We start from the raw sequence: 15238 nt of genomic DNA, 5'->3' as shown, positions 1-15238 counted from the left end.
CCTTCTCCATCAACCCCAAGTGTCCCTGGTCCTACCCCCCCGCATCCTTCGCACCCCCGGGGTGTCCCCAGCTGTGCCCCTCCCTCTTCTCCATCACCTCGGGGTGCCCCTGGACCCTCCCCACCTCTTCCCCAGCAGCGAGGGCCCCCCCTTTCCCGGAGACCCCCGCACCCCGGGATATCCCGCTCCTGCCCCTCTCTCCCGGAGCACTCCCCTGAGCCGGTCCTGGCCCTCGATCCTTCAGCACCCCGGGGTGCCCCTCACTCCTGCTCCATCTCCCTGCTCCCCCAGATGCTCCCGGTCTTGTCCCCCTCTCCTCCCGCCCCCCGGGATGCTCCCGGTCCTGCACCCCCCCGTCCCATCTCCCGGAGACCCCCGGTGGAGGCACCGAGGGGACAGCGAGGGGACAGCGACAGCGCTGCCCTTCCTGGGGAGGGCAGAGGGTCCCCCCCGCTTGGCCCCCCGAAACTTCAGCAGGAAGGGATGAGGGACACCCTCCGGAGGGTCCCTGGGGGTCCCCCCACACCCTGCCACGCCCAAGGGGGTCCTCTTGTCCTGCACCCCCACCCGCGCGGGGCTGGACACGCCACCTGCGTCACCTGCACGGACACATGTGTGTGCACATGGACACGCGTGTGCTCATCCCCCGGCGCCGTGCGGGGCTCCTCTCCCAGGGGTTCTCAACCCCCCCGAGGGGTTTTCACCGCCCACCCCCCCCCCCCCCTCCACAGCCCATCAATTTATCATTATTCCTATTATTGCTGTTATTACTGTGGTTATCCCGGGAAGCTGCCGGAGGGGACTCGGAATCGGCGGGGCTGGGGACGTTCGGGGAGGGGGTCTGGGGACACTCGGGGGGCTTGGGGACACGCGGGGGTGGTGGGGGCACGGGGGGAGGGCACTGCAGAACCGCGCGGACATGCGGAGACGGAATGATAAAGGGAGAAATGGGAAAAGGGAAGGGAGAGGGCGAGGAAGGAGGAAGACGGAGCCAAGGAGGAGAGAAGAGGGAGCAGAGGCACGAGGAGCGGGGCGTCCAGAGGTGCTGGTGCCAGGGGGGTCCCAACCAGCCCCAGGCCAGCCCCATGGGGGTCTTGGGCATGTGGGCACACGGCCCCTTCTGCCCGGGGTCTGTACTTCAGGGGGAATCCCTCCAACCCCCCCTGCCCTTGCTGCTGCCCCGGTGCCAGCGCTGCCGGCGGGTGTGAGACCCACAGCTAACCCCAGAGCCCCCCTGGCCCCCCAATTCTCGCACCGCAGGAGCCCCCGAACCCCTCTCCTCTCCCGCCAGGGTCCCCCGGTGCTGCCCCCTCCGGTGCCACCCTGCAGAGGGTTGGGGTGGCTGAAGCCTGGAGGGGCTGTGGAGGCACCCAGACCCCTCGGGATGTCCCCGCACATCGCCAAGAAAATTCCCCGAGTGGGTCCCGGTGTCCCTGATGGTCTCACCGGGGAGAAAACGCACGTCGGGGTCTGAGAGGGGTTGGGGGGCTCTGGAAGACCCCCCTACACTCCCACCGTAACAACCCACGGGGCTGAGATGGGAGGAGCAGAAGCAGCCGGGGGGAGGGTGGAGATGAATGGGGAAGAGGGCGAAAAATAGAAAATATTGAAGGAAAAAGATAAAAAGGGTTTGGTGAGGGGGGGGGGTGGGAAGGGGAGAGGGGAAAGGGAGGAAAAAACCTCGGGAGGAGATTTAAGGACCGATAAGTGAACAAAGAGCCGGTATTGAAATAGATCTGAGGCCGCCGGCACCCGGCGCGGGGTTCGGGGGGGCTCAAAGGCAGCGGCTGCGGGGGGCCGGGGGCTGTGATGGGGGGAGAGGGGGGAGGCGAGGGGCGACCTGCTCTGCTGAGCCACGGGCCGGGGGCCACCGGGCCCTGCCATGGCCCTGGGGGTCCCTCAGAGCCACCGGGCACGTGGCGAGGCTGCGGCCGATGCCACCAAGGCTCGACGCCCTGAGGGTTCGATGCCACGAGTGAGGCGGGTCTGAGCCCCCCATCCCCGCAGCACGACCCCCACCCCGGGCGGCCACGAGCCCCTGTCGGGGTCCTGCCCACCCCCCCCGGGTGTAAGGGGGGTCCCAAGTGAGCCCCCCACCCGCAGCACCCAGTGCTGTCCTGGTCACTGCTGTGGCTGTGGCAGGGCAGGAGGGTGACAAGGACAATCAGACACGGGGGGACACGGAGTGGGGGACACATGGGGGGCACAGGGGAGGGACAAGGGGGGACACGGACTGGGGGGCACACGGGGGGTTCAGGGGAGGGACACGAGGGGTGTGTGAGAGGGACACACGGGAGGGGGAAAAGGGAAAGATGGGGGGACATGGGGGGGACATGGGGGATACTCAAGGGACACTGGGGGCACCATGGGTGGACATGAGAGATACTCAGGGGACATCGGGGATGCTCAGGGGACACGGGGGACACAATGGGGGGACACGAGGGACACAATGTGGGGACATGAGGGATACTCAGGGTGGGCTTACGGGGGGGGGACATGGGGGCGTACGGTTGGGACACACGGGGGACACATGGGGGGACAATGGAGGAAGGACAGAAGGGATACACAGGAGGCTTGGGGGAGACACACGGGAGGGTTCGGGGGGATACACGGGAGGATTGGGGGGGCACGGGACGGGACACGGGGGGTTACACCGGGGGGACACGGGGGGCCACACTGGGGGGACACACGGAGGGGTCACACGGGGGGGATCACACGGGGGGGGACACAAGGAGGGGTCACACGAGGGGGTCACACAGGGGGGGGATCACACTAGGGGGGGACACAAGGAGGGGTCACACGGGGGGACACGGAGATGCTCGCGCTGCCCCCCCCGCTCCGTTCTCGATGGCGGTGTCGCCACCTGGTGGCGGCTCCCGGGACCGCGCGCGCCGCCGGTGACGGTGCCGGTGCCGGTTCCCGGTTCCTGTTCCCCGTTCCCGGTTCCCCATTCCCGGTTCCTGGTTCCCGGTTCCCCATTCCCGGTTCCCGGTTCCTGTTCCCCGTTCCCGGTTCCCCATTCCCGGTTCCCCATTCCCGGTTCCCCATTCCCGGTTCCCGGTTCCCCGTTCCCGGTTCCCCATTCCCGGTTCCCCATTCCCGGTTCCCCATTCCCGGTTCCCGGTTCCCCGTTCCCGGTTCCCCATTCCCGGTTCCCGGTTCCCCGTTCCCGGTTCCCCGTTCCCGGTTCCCGGTTCCCCGTTCCCGGTTCCCCGTTGCCCGTTCCCCGTTCCCGGTTCCCGGCCGTGGATGCCGGTGCCGGTACTCGGTGCCCGTGATCGGAATTCCCTGTACTCCCCTCACCCCACCGGTGGAACGCGGCCCTGGTGGGATTCTCCCGCCTTACAGCAGCCACCTGTGACCTCTCCCCTACCCGTGAGACCCCCGAGCCCCCTCCTCTCCACACCCCGTAATCCCCCGACCCCCCCTTCTCACTCCCCGGGGCCAGGACTGGCACCTCTGGGTGCCAGTGACCCCCCAAAGCTGCCCCCCAACACTCCCACCCCGTCCCCAACCAGCAGCCTGTGCTTCAGTTTTTAAAAATTTTATTTATAACAATATCTGTTTTGTTTAGTTGTAAAGTAATCCAGCAAAAATTATTAAAACATTTCCCCCCAATAAAAGGATGGGGTCCCCCCCCGCCCCCCCCACATGCGTTTATTTATTTCTACTATAAAAGCTAGGTCATTTCCAGGGGTTTTTTTGTGGGTTTTTTTTTCTTTTTTCCTTTTCTTTTTCCTGTTAAAAAATGTGCATGTTGGAGAGCGGGTGAGGGGCAGGTGAGAGGCTGGATTGGGGGGGGCTGAGGGGCTGGGGACCCCCACCCTGCACCTCAGCGGGGCTGGGGGCTTCATCCTGGCCCCTGTAACAGTCGGGCAGAGAAGGGGGGAAAGGGAGGCAAAGAGAGGGAGGGGAAATTTGGGGAGGGAGGGGAAAATTGGAGAGGGGACGGCAGGGAGGGAGGGGGAGAATGAGGGGGAAAACGGGAGGGAGGGGAATGGGGGGATTGCAGAGGCCAAGCAGGAGAAGGGGGAAGGCAGGGAGCAGCAGATTTAGGAGGGGGAAGGAAATGGGGTCCCTGGGGAGGGGGAGCTGCTGCAGGTGGGGGGGTTTAGGAGGATGTGGGACCCCGCTCTGCCTCCCCCCAGCCTGTGCCCCCCCGGAGCAGTGACCCCACGTCTCCTGTCAGCCCCAGCCCGATGTGTTCGCCCCCGGGACCACCACACCGGCCTGCCCTGGGGGGCGGGAGGGGCTGGGAATGGGAGGGAGGGGCAGGGAAGGGAAAGGATGGAGTTGGGAGGGGGGGAGGGCCCAATGTAAAGAGATTTAAAATAAACCAAAGCCGGGTCTGGCAATGAAGACACCGAGGCCTGGGACCGGGGAATATACAGGTAATAATACTGCTCACATAGAAAAGTAATAATCCTTCATTTGTACATTTATACAGCGGCTCGTGGCCCCCCCTCCCCGGCCCCCCGCCCGCCCCTGCGGCGGGGGCTGTGCCAGGCGCGGGCACCGCGGCCCCGCAGCCCCTCGCCCGCCGTGCCCCCTATGCCAGGGGGTCTGCCAGGTCGTCGTCCCCCCGTGCCAGCAGCTCCCGTTTCTCGTCCGTGCTGGCCAGGGAGTTGCGGCTGTTGTGGGCGCCCATGTACAGCGTGGCATAAACCGGGTTGGTGAAGTTGGTGGGCTGCAGGGGAGGGGGAGAGGGTGAGAGGGGGCAAGGACAGACCCCCTGCCCAGAGCTGCCGTCCCCAGGGGTGTTCCCCGGCCCTGGGGGGACTCCGTGAGAGCCCCCACCTGCCGTGACCTCCTCCCGGGATGTGGGACAGCCCTGCTGGCCCTGCCTGCAGCCCCCAGCCCTAAAGCCTTTGAGCTTTGAGACCCCTCAGAGCCCCCCAACCCTAAAGCCTTTGTCACCCCTCAGAGCCCCCCAATCCCAAAGCCTCTGAGCTTTGAGACCCCTCAGAGCCCCCCAGCCCTAAAGCCTTTGAGCTTTGTCACCCCTCAGAGCCCCCCAGCCCTAAAGCCTTTGTCACTCCTCAGAGCCCCCCAATCCCAAAGTCTTTGAGACCCCTCAGAGCCCCCCAACCCCAAAGTCTTTGAGACCCCTCAGAGCCCCCCAGCCCCAAAGCCTTTGTCACCCCTCAGAGCCCCCCAGCCCTAAAGCCTTTGAGACCTCTCAGAGCCCCCCAGCCCCAAAGCCTTTGAGACCCCTCAGAGCCCCCCAGCCCTAAAGCCTTTGAGACCCCTCAGAGCCCCCCAGCCCCAAAGCCTTTGAGACCCCTCAGAGCCCCCAGCCCTAAAGCCTTTGTCACTCCTCAGAGTCCTCCAGCCCCAAAGCCTTTGAGCTTTGAGACCCCCTCAGAGCCCCCCAGCCCCAAAGTCTTTGTGATCCCTCAAAACCTTTTGGAACCTCTCAGAGCTCCCACTCCTGAAGCCTTCAAGACCCCCAGAGCCCCGTCACCCCCAAAGCCTGTTCAGCCCCTCAGAGCCCCCCCAGGACTGCTGCACAGAGAGCCCTGACAGCCACAGCAATGCGCCCCCCACCCCAGCACGTGTCCCCCCTGCACCCCCCACTTTGGGCAGGACCCCGCAGAGCCGACAGCCCCTCACCTTGTCAGGGTCCAGGGCGAAGTCGGCGTCCAGCAGCTCCCCCACGTCATCATCGGGCTCCCCCTCGTACATTTTGTAGGTGGGATTCCCGATTTCCACATTCATGGCCCCGTTTGTCATCCGCTGGTGCTGGAAGCCCTTGGCACTGAGGAGGAGGAGGCAGAGGGTCAGCGCCAGTGGCACCCCTGGGTGCCCCCCACCCTCGAGGCTTTCACAGCCAGCAGGGGCAGCTCCCGCCTCTCCAGCCCACCGGACTCACCCTTTAATTCTCCACTTGTACCAGACAAAAGCCACCACGGTGAGGAGGATGAGGAGCAGCAGGATGGGGATGACGATGGAGGCTGTTCCTGCGGGAGGAAGGCACCAGTCAGAGCCCAGTGCTCATACGGGGCAGCCCAGGCTGTCCCTGTCCCCCTTCCACCACAGAACGGGGTTCAGGAGTCGCACAGGGCATCCTTGGATCACCAACAACCCCCCCCGGGGTGTGGAAGGTGGGTGGGGGTCCCCCACTGCCCCCCACTTACGGCTGCTCTGCTGCTCGCCCACGACGAAATCCTCACAACGCGCGCCCGTCACCCCCGCGGGACACCTGGGGAGAGCACCGGGGTTAGCGGGGCAGGGCCATGCAGGGAGGGAGGGACGGACAGGTGGGCACACACCTGGGGTCAGGGTGGGGTGGGGGCACACAGAGCGGGGCGTGTCAGTGAAGTCTCCGAGGGCAAACAGCCCCAATTCCCCCTCCCCTCCCTCCCACGCCCCTCAGCCCCCTCCTCTCTTACAGGCACTCGGGCAGCTGGGTCTTGTCGCTGATGGAGCAGGTCCCGCCGTGCAGGCAGTAATTGTCACACGTCAGGCAGCTCGGTGCTATCTTCCCGTCAGGACAGCTGAGGGACACAGAGGATCAGCGCCGTGGGGACCCCCGGCTGTCCTGTGCCCCCCCCCGGCTGTTCTGTGCCCCCCCTGGGTGTCCTGTGCCCCCCCTGGGTGTCCTGTGCCCCCCCTGGGTGTTCTGTGCCCCCCTCAGCCCCTCAGGGCTCGGCTGTTGGCTCATCCCACCCTCACAGCTCATGCCTGGGACACCAGGATGGGCTTTGGGGAGGCACTGAGACACCTCCACCTCCTCCTCTCACAACCATCAGATTTATCTGCCCTGAATTCCCCACCCAGCTGAGGCTGATCCTGCCACAGGGGGAGAGGTTTTCTCTCAGGTCCCCGTGCCCACCACCCCTTTTCCTCCCTCCAGCTCGACATTCCCAGCACCTACATGCAGGAGACCTCCCCGCTCTGCTTGTTGATGCTGCACTTGCCCTCCTGGCACCGGGAGCACTTGTTCTCCTGGCACTGGGCGCCCTCGAATTGAGGGGGGCAGCGGCACTGCTTGGCACCGCTGGCTGTCATCTGGCACACGCCGTCGTTCTCACAGTAGTCGAAGCACTGTCCTGTGGGGGACACGAGGGTCAGGGTGGGCAGCCCAGGGGGCAGCTGGTGGCCCCAGCCCCCATGGAGCATCACCCTGCCCCACACAGCTTCCCACCAAAGAGGGGGACCTGGAAATCTGATCCCATGGGTGCTGTTCACCCAAAAGAGGGGGACATGGCAGCTCAAGCCCTGGTGCTGTCCCCAGGGTATTCACACACAGCAACCCCCAAAAGAGGGATGGGAGCCCAACCCTCAGGCACTGTCCCCAGAGGTCTCCCCATAGGCATCCCCAGGTGGGGGACACCCATCCTCCTGACACCCCCACTGCTGTCCCCAGACATCCCCAGGCAGGGGACACCCATCCTCCTGACACCCCCGCTGCTGTCCCCATGATGTTGTCACCCAGACATCCCCAGGTGAGGGACACCCATCCTCCTGACACCCCCATTGCTTTCCCCAGGTGAGGGACACCCACCCTTCTGACCCCTCACTGCTGTCCCCAGGTGGAGGACACCCATCCTCCTGACACCCCCATTGCTGTCCCCAGGTGAGGGACACCCACCCTCCTGACACCCCCACTGCTGTCCCCAGGTGAGGGACACCCACCCTCCTGACACCTCCACTGCTGTCCCCAGACATCCCCAGGTGAGGGACACCCACCCTCCCGCTGCCCCCACTGCTGTCCCCATGACTGTGTCACCCAGACATCCTCAGGTGAGGGACACCCATCCTCGTGATGTCCCCACTGCTGTCCCCAGAAATCCCCAGGTGAGGGATACCCACCCTCCTGACACCTTCACTGCTGTCCCCAGACATCCACAGGCAGGGGACACCCATCCTCCTGACACCCCCGCTGCTGTCCCCATGATGTTGTCACCCAGACATCCTCAGATGAGGGACACCCACCCTCCTGACACCCCCATTGGTGTCCCCAGACATCCCCAGGTGAGGGACACCCATCCTCCTGACACCCCCGCTGCTGTCCCCATGATGTTGTCACCCAGATATCCCCAGGTGAGGGACACCCATCCTCCTGACACCCCCATTGCTGTCCCCAGGTGAGGGACACCCACCCTCCTGACAGCCCCATTGCTGTCCCCATGACCGTATCACCCAGACATCCTCAGATGAGGGACACCCACCCTCCTGACACCCCCACTGCTGTCCCCAGGTGAGGGACACCCACCCTTCTGACCCCTCACTGCTGTCCCCAGACATCCCCAGGTGAGGGACACCCACCCTCCCCCTGCCCCCACTGCTGTCCCCATGACTGTGTCACCCAGACATCCTCAGGTGAGGGACACCCATCCTCGTGATGTCCCCACTGCTGTCCCCAGAAATCCCCAGGTGAGGGATACCCACCCTCCTGACACCTCCACTGCTGTCCCCAGACATCCACAGGCAGGGGACACCCATCCTCCTGACACCCTCACTGCTGTCCCCATGACTGTGTCACCCAGACATCCCCAGGTGGGGGACACCCACCCTCCTGACACCCCCACTGCTGTCCCCAGAAATCCCCAGGTGAGGGATACCCATCCTCCCGCCACCCCCACCGCTGTCCCCACCCCGTGGCACTCACGGTACTGGCAGCGGTCCCCGATGAAGGTGGGCAGGCAGCGGCAGGTGGGCTGGTTGCCCTGGTTCACCGTGCAGCTGCCGTTGTGCTGGCAGTAGTCCGTGCACACCTGCTGGTTGCACCGGGGCCCGGTGAAGCCGGTGGGGCAGCGGCAGGTCGGCATTCCTGGGGGTAAAACCCGTCAGCTCCGCGCCCACCCGTCCGTCTGTCCGTCCGTCCATCACTGACCCCCCGCCCGTGGCTCACCTGAGGGGGAGGCGGCGCAGGTGCCCCCGTTCTGGCAGTGGTCCCAGCACTGGTCCACCTGGCACTTGTCGCCGGTGTAGCGCGGTTGGCAGCGGCACTTGGCCTGCTTGCGGGCGTTGAGGAAGCAGCTGCCGCCGTTCAGGCACACCAGGTCACACGTGTCGGTGGTGGGCACTGCCAGGGAGGCACGGAGGGGATGGGAGTGAGCAAGACTGGGCTGGCAGAACCTTCCTCCTCATCCTCATCCTCTCCTGTGGCACCACCTACCGACAGGTGAGACGGTGGGCGAGGGGACGACCACGCAGGTGCCGTTGTCCAGGCGTTTGCCGTTGGGGCAGGTGCACACGGGGCCGCTGGGGCTGAGCAGGCAGAGCCACTCGCACTTCTTGCGGTCACAAGGGTTGGTCACTGCGGGAGGGGAGGACAGCGGGGAGGGGACAGCGGGGTGGTGACAGCATGGTGAGCCACAGCTCTTCTTGCTCCACAGCACCTCCAGGACGTTCCCCTTCACAGCCCTGTGCTGTCCCTCCCACACCCTGAGGTCACCACTGACCACTGCAGCCGGACTCCCCCAACCCACCTCACCAAGCTCCTGCTCTGCCCACCCAGACACCCCCACTTCGGGGAGCTGGGGGGGTCTCAGTCCCCTCTTCCCAAGCTCTGCCAGTGCCCCCCTCACCCTCTGGCACCTCACATGGGGTATCAGTCCCTGGCACCTCCCTGTCACCCCAGGAGCAGGGTGGGGGTCCCAGGGTGGGGGTCCCAGGGTGGGGGTCCCAGGCCCACACGCACCCTCTGGCTGCTTGTACTGGTGGTAGAGCACGACGTCGGTGGCGTGGTTGAGGCCGGACGTCAGGTTGGTGACGGGTTTGTGCCCGAACTTGTGAATCTTGAAGATGCGGTTGTTGATGTAGGTGACGCCGTAGATGTAGTCCTCGAAGATGTCGATGCTGAACGGGTGGCTCAGCCCTGGGGAAGCCAGGAGGGGACATGTGGAGGCAGGAATTTGGGGTGGGTCCAGGGCCAGGGACCCCCAAGGGACACTCCTTACCCTTCTTGTTGTCGATGGCCACGACGGGGTCGGTGCCGTTGAGCCGGATGCTGCCGATGACGGAGAGTTTGGCGTCGGCCCAGTAGAGCCTCTCGTTGTGGTAATCCACGGCCAGGCCTGAGGGGACACAGCCACTGGTGAGCCCCCAGTCCACCCCAAGCCCCTCCTGACCAACTGACCCACAGAGCAGCCCCCCCATTGCCCCTACACCCTTCTGCCACAGGGCTCCGAGCCCCCAGAACAACCCTCCCCAACATGAATGGTTGAACATGTCCCCATCGTGGCTTTTGTCCCCCTCCTGTCACCTCTCTCACCTGTTGGCCACTGGATGTTGTCCTGCACCAGCGTCTCCCGCAGTGTCCCATCCATGGCAGCCGTCTCGATCTTGGGGTGGTTGCCCCAGTCTGACCAGTACATCGTTCTGTAAGGACACAGGCAGATCATTCCCAGGGGAACAGGACAGCCCGACGACCAGGGAGGAGAAACCTCCCATACTGTCCCCATGGAGTCACCAGGTGACTCTGGGGTGACTCCAGAAGACACAAAGAGTGACACTGGGACACACGGGTGGGCTTGTGGTGAGGGGACTGTGCTGAGGGCTGGGCAGAAGGATGGGATGAAGGCTCAAGCCCCTCACCCTCGCAGTGGATCAACCACGATGGCGTGGGGCTCGTCGATCATCCCCGAGATCAGCGTCTTGCGGTTCTCTCCCTTCATCTGCGCCACCTCGATGACGTCCCGCCCCGAGTCCGTCCAGTAGATGTTCCCGGCCACCCAATCGATGGCGATTCCCCGCGGCATCTTCAGCCCTGAGATCTGTGCGGGGCAGAGCGGGCACAGGTGAAGCAGGAGGATGCCACCAACCTGTCCCCGTCGCTGCCACCACGCCCTGGCAGAGCTCGCTCACGTTCAGGTGGGTGACGCCGCCGTCGATCTGGCGCCGGTTGCGGTTGGAGGCGGTGGAGGCGGAGGAGGAGGCGGGCAGCTCCCGGTACGAGATGCGGCCCGTGTGCCAGTTGGTCCAGTAGATCTTGTTGCCCTTGACGTAGATGTCCATGGCGTCGATGCGCACGTTCTCGTCGCCCTGGAAGGCCGGCTCGTAGGCGGAGTTGGGGTTGAAGGGGTACATGCTCCTGATCTTGTTGTCGTCAGCGATGTAGAGGATCTGGTGCTCGGAGCCTGCACAGGAGGAGGAGGAGGAGGAGAGGTTGGACTGGGCTGTACTTGGAACAGGGGCTCATCCAGGAGTGGGGATTCAGCCAGGAATGGGGGCTCATCCCAGCTCCGTGGTGGGACAGGGACAGGGTCACTGGGAGCTCGTCACCACCTTGGGGCTCACTGTGCTGGGGATGGACAGACTGACGGCACCAGTGGTACCAGAAAGGTGGGCAGAGCTGCAGGGGGTTGGAGGGAAGAGCAAAGGACTCCCACAGGAGCTCCGGGGCACATGGGGCGTCCTGGGCACACAAATAGAACCCATGTGGGTCCCTGTTCCCTCCTGACCTTCTGCCTTGCACATGTTGTCTGTCTTCATGAAGTTCTTGGAGCAGCTGCACACGTGGGAGCCCTTGGTGTTGTTGCAGAGCTGGGAGCAGGTCCCGAAGCGCAGGCACTCGTTGATGTCTGGGCAGCAGGAGATGGGATCAGACCCTGAGGGTGCCCCTACAGACCCCAACTCCACCCCAAGGACACCATTCCTGCCGCCCCAGCCCCACCCCGGCTGTGAAATCACATCTCACCAGCAAAAAACCAATGCCAAACCCCACAGCCCGATCCCCAGCCCTCTCCAGCAGCAGCAGGAAGTACCTTGGCAGAAATTCTTGTCTGGCACTTTCTGGAAGCCTCTGCGGCAGGTGCAGTACGAGGTGGACTGGGACTGGACGCACTGGGCCTCGTCCCCACACATGGTGGTGTTGGTCATGCAGTCGTATGACTTGTGCTCTGCGGTGGGACACGCCGTCACACGCGTGTCAGGGCATGTTCCCCAGCCCCCCTCCAGCCCCTGGCTCCCCACCCACCGTGGGAGCAGGATTCCTCGTCGGAGCCGTCTCCGCAGTCATCGAAGAAGTTGCAGCGGAGGTTGGCGCTGATGCACTTCTTGTTCCCACACAGGAACTCGTTCTTGTCCTGGCTGCAGCTCTTGGGCTTGGCCGTGGGTGACTCTGCGGGTGAGGGGCAGCGGCTGTGACCCCCCATGTCCCGGGCACCCCATCCCCACGGGAGGGGGAGCAGGCAGAGACCTGGGACCCCGCATCCACACCCCGATTTTGGGAGGAAACACCGGGCAAAGCCAACCCCAACACTTGGGCTGAACCCTGGGCTCTGAGATGACAATCCCCAGGGCCACAGTGACCACGCAGGGCTTGGCCAGGCGGGCTCAGGGCTGTGCCCACGGGCAGCCCCACTCACCGCAGTCCTTCTCATCCGTGTTATCTCCACAGTTGTCAATGCCGTCGCACTGTCGACCGATCCACAGACATACCCGGTCGTTCTTGCAGCGGAACGGTCTGTTGGGGGGACACTGGAATTTCACTGCACCAGCAAACAGAAACAAACGGTGACGGTGAAAGGAGACGCCGTAGCCAGGCTGTCACACATGTCACGAGCTGCTGCTCGGCCTCCGCCCGCTCTCCGGGGAGGGCTGTCCCACGCGGGCCAGCGGGCTCCGGAGGCTGAAGCAAAGAGACTGAAGCAAAGACAATCGCCCGGCTGCTGTGAGCCCTCTCCTCGCCCAGCCCCGGCCCCCGCCAGCCCCCTCCCCACTGCCAGCCCCTCGCCCCCCCTGAAACTCCTTTCCCTCAATCAGAGCCACCTCCATCCCCTCAGCCCCACCGACCACCCCCAAGAGGAGCTGCTCCACCCCCAGCCCCTCCAGTCCCAGCAGTGGTGCCCGAGCTCCGGGACTGCCGCCCCATCCTGGGGTGTGGGAGGGCTCGGGGCAGGGGCACCGTGGTGTCACTCACAGCACTCCTCGGGATTTTCATCCGAGTTGTCCCCACAATCGTCCTCCCCGTCGCACTTCCAGGCCAGGGGCTTGCACAGGGTGTTGTTGCACTGGAACTCGTCCAGGGGACACGTGCGAACTGTGTCAGGGCAAGAGGGGACACGTTCAGCTCGTGCTGCCCTGCTGCCAAAACCCCAGCCTGGGGCTGCAATTCCAATTTCCAGCACGGACAGGGGGTCTCCAGGGTTTCCAGGGCTCGGATACATGTCCGTGCATGCTCCAGGGCGGGGCAGAGAGGGGTGGACACACACACAGGGGAGCGCTCCCACCCACAGCGGGGACACAGGTGACATGAGGGCAGAGAGGGGGGACACAAGCAGCCCCGGGGGACACAAGCAGCCCCGGGGGACACAACCAGCCTCAGGGGACACAACCAGCCCCGGGGGACACAAACAGCCCCGGGGGACACAACCAGCCCCGAGGGACACAACCAGCCCTGGGGGACACAACCAGCCCCGGGGGACACAACCAGCCCCGGGGGACTCAAGCAGCCCCGGGGGACTCAAGCAGCCCCGGGGGGACACAAACAGCCCCGGGGGACACAACCAGCCCCGGGGGACTCAAGCAGCCCCGGGAGACACAAGCAGCCCCAGGGGACACAATCAGCTGCAGGGGACACAACCAGCCCCGGGGGACACAACCAGCCCCGGGGGACACAAGCAGCTGCAGGGGTCACAACCAGCCCCGGGGGACACAACCAGCCCCGGGGGACACAAGCAGCTGCAGGGGACACAACCAGCCCCGGGGGACACAACCAGCCCCTGGGGACACAAGCAGCCCTGGGGGACACAAGCAGCCCCGGGGGACACAAACAGCCCCGGGGGACACAAGCAGCCCCGGGGGACACAAACAGCCCCGGGGGACATAAGCAGCCCCGGGGGACACAACCAGCCCTGGGGGACACAACCAGCCCTGGGGGACACAAGCAGCCCCAGGGGACACAACCAGCCCCTGGGGACACGCAGCTCTGCCATTACCCCCAGTGCCACAGTTCTCCTCGTCGGAGCCGTCCATGCAGTCGGCGTCGGCGTCGCAGCGCCAGCGCATGGGGATGCAGTGCCCGTTCTTGCACTTGAACTGGTCGAACTCACACCGGGGCGTGCAGTCTTTCTGCAGGGCGAGGGACACGCTCAGCAGGGACGGGGTGGCCACGGCAGGACCCTGTCCTGTTGCCACCCCCAGGCTCTGAGCGCCAGGGGCACCGGCAGGGGCAGAGGAGGGGCCGTGTGCCGGTGCCGTGTCCCGGTGCCGGTGCCGGTGCCGGTGCCGTACCTCATCGGAGCCGTCGGCGCAGTCGTGGTCGCCGTCGCATTTCCACCTGCCCGCGATGCAGCGGCCGTTGGCACACGAGAATTCACTCTCGGAGCAGGGCCGGGGCGCTGGGGACACAGAACACAGGGCGTGCCCTGAGCGTGGGGACAGCCTGTGAGGGCAGGGGGTGTCCCTGGGGGGGCACAGGCTGACACGGGCACGTGGCCGGTGGCACTGGGGACAGGGGGGACAGGCAGAGCTGCGGGAGCTGCCAGGGGGGCACAGCTGGTACCACCTCCCAGCCCCTTCCCACCCCAGCTCCCTGTGGGGGTTTTGGGGGGCCACACAGCCTGGCTGTCCCCCAGGTCACTCACTCTCTACAGGGCACTGCTGCCCACCCTGGCTGCCCCCCACTGCAGCGGTGCCCTGGCAGAGCCTCACCCCTGTCCCCCCTCACAGGGCATGGGGACAGAGCTCACAGCTCAGTGGCACAGCCAGTGCCAAGTCCAGGAGGATGGCACATGGCACAGCCACCACCCTGGGATGGCTCTTGGGACCCTGCCCCTCCCCACGACCCCGGGGTATGGGGGCACAGGGACCCTCTGGTCATGGCACAGAGGAACAGGGGAACAGGGGGTGTCCAGGTGGAGCAGGGAGAGTCACGGTGGGGATGGGGTTTGGAGCCAAGTCCAAGCCATGCACGGGCCCTCCCCGGCTGTGGCTCCGTGGAGGGAGATGCTGGTGCTGATGCTCAGTAAATCCACCTGGATTGTCCAGTCCCGACCCCTCTGCCCTCACCTAGAAATTATTGCCTTCATTGATTTTAGAGAGACTGTACGTGGAATTAAAAGATTTTGGCAGGAACCTACCTCTGAGCGCCCCATAACGACAGTGTGAAAATGGAGAAAAACATAAGATGAAGTGAAATGGCACAAACTCAAAAACACGACGGGAAATCAACAGAAAAGAAAACAGAAGCTGCACCCTGAAGAGCTTCAGGAAGACAGAGGGACCCAGTGGGCACTGCAGGGTAGGAGAGGGTCTGGCAGCAGACCCTGGTGCCATCCCATGGGCA

At 65.0% G+C, this 15238-nt stretch overlaps 1 protein-coding gene across 3 annotated transcripts in view; it reads right to left on the bottom strand.

Annotated features, from left to right (window-relative positions):
- Window positions 1–3527: 3527 nt before the first annotated feature.
- The window catches only part of LRP1 (LDL receptor related protein 1), a 101363-nt gene continuing 89652 nt past the window's right edge, over window positions 3528–15238 (bottom strand). For 2 of the 3 annotated variants that reach the window (XM_063425105.1, XM_063425106.1), the window contains exons 69-89: window positions 14185–14291; window positions 13890–14022; window positions 12872–12991; window positions 12318–12440; window positions 11927–12070; window positions 11715–11849; window positions 11412–11531; window positions 10816–11087; window positions 10546–10724; window positions 10223–10329; window positions 9909–10025; window positions 9650–9826; window positions 9125–9265; window positions 8858–9031; window positions 8615–8776; window positions 6878–7052; window positions 6393–6497; window positions 6138–6202; window positions 5873–5960; window positions 5614–5758; window positions 3528–4687 (exon numbers count right to left, since the gene is read on the bottom strand). In XM_063425105.1, the coding sequence (XP_063281175.1) occupies window positions 4550–4687; window positions 5614–5758; window positions 5873–5960; window positions 6138–6202; window positions 6393–6497; window positions 6878–7052; window positions 8615–8776; window positions 8858–9031; window positions 9125–9265; window positions 9650–9826; window positions 9909–10025; window positions 10223–10329; window positions 10546–10724; window positions 10816–11087; window positions 11412–11531; window positions 11715–11849; window positions 11927–12070; window positions 12318–12440; window positions 12872–12991; window positions 13890–14022; window positions 14185–14291 (2927 nt within the window). In that variant the 3' untranslated portion in view covers window positions 3528–4549. Of the gene's footprint in view, window positions 4688–5613; window positions 5759–5872; window positions 5961–6137; window positions 6203–6392; window positions 6498–6877; window positions 7053–8614; window positions 8777–8857; window positions 9032–9124; window positions 9266–9649; window positions 9827–9908; window positions 10026–10222; window positions 10330–10545; window positions 10725–10815; window positions 11088–11411; window positions 11532–11714; window positions 11850–11926; window positions 12071–12317; window positions 12441–12871; window positions 12992–13889; window positions 14023–14184; window positions 14292–15238 lie in introns of those variants that run through there. The other variant, XR_010083935.1, reaches the window with a different exon arrangement.

The sequence above is a fragment of the Prinia subflava genome, unplaced genomic scaffold, assembly GCF_021018805.1.
Source record: "Prinia subflava isolate CZ2003 ecotype Zambia unplaced genomic scaffold, Cam_Psub_1.2 scaffold_53_NEW, whole genome shotgun sequence".
Classification (NCBI taxonomy): Eukaryota; Metazoa; Chordata; class Aves; order Passeriformes; family Cisticolidae; genus Prinia; species Prinia subflava.
Note: the sequence above shows the minus strand (reverse complement) of the source record. Positions and strands in the feature narration are given on the sequence as shown.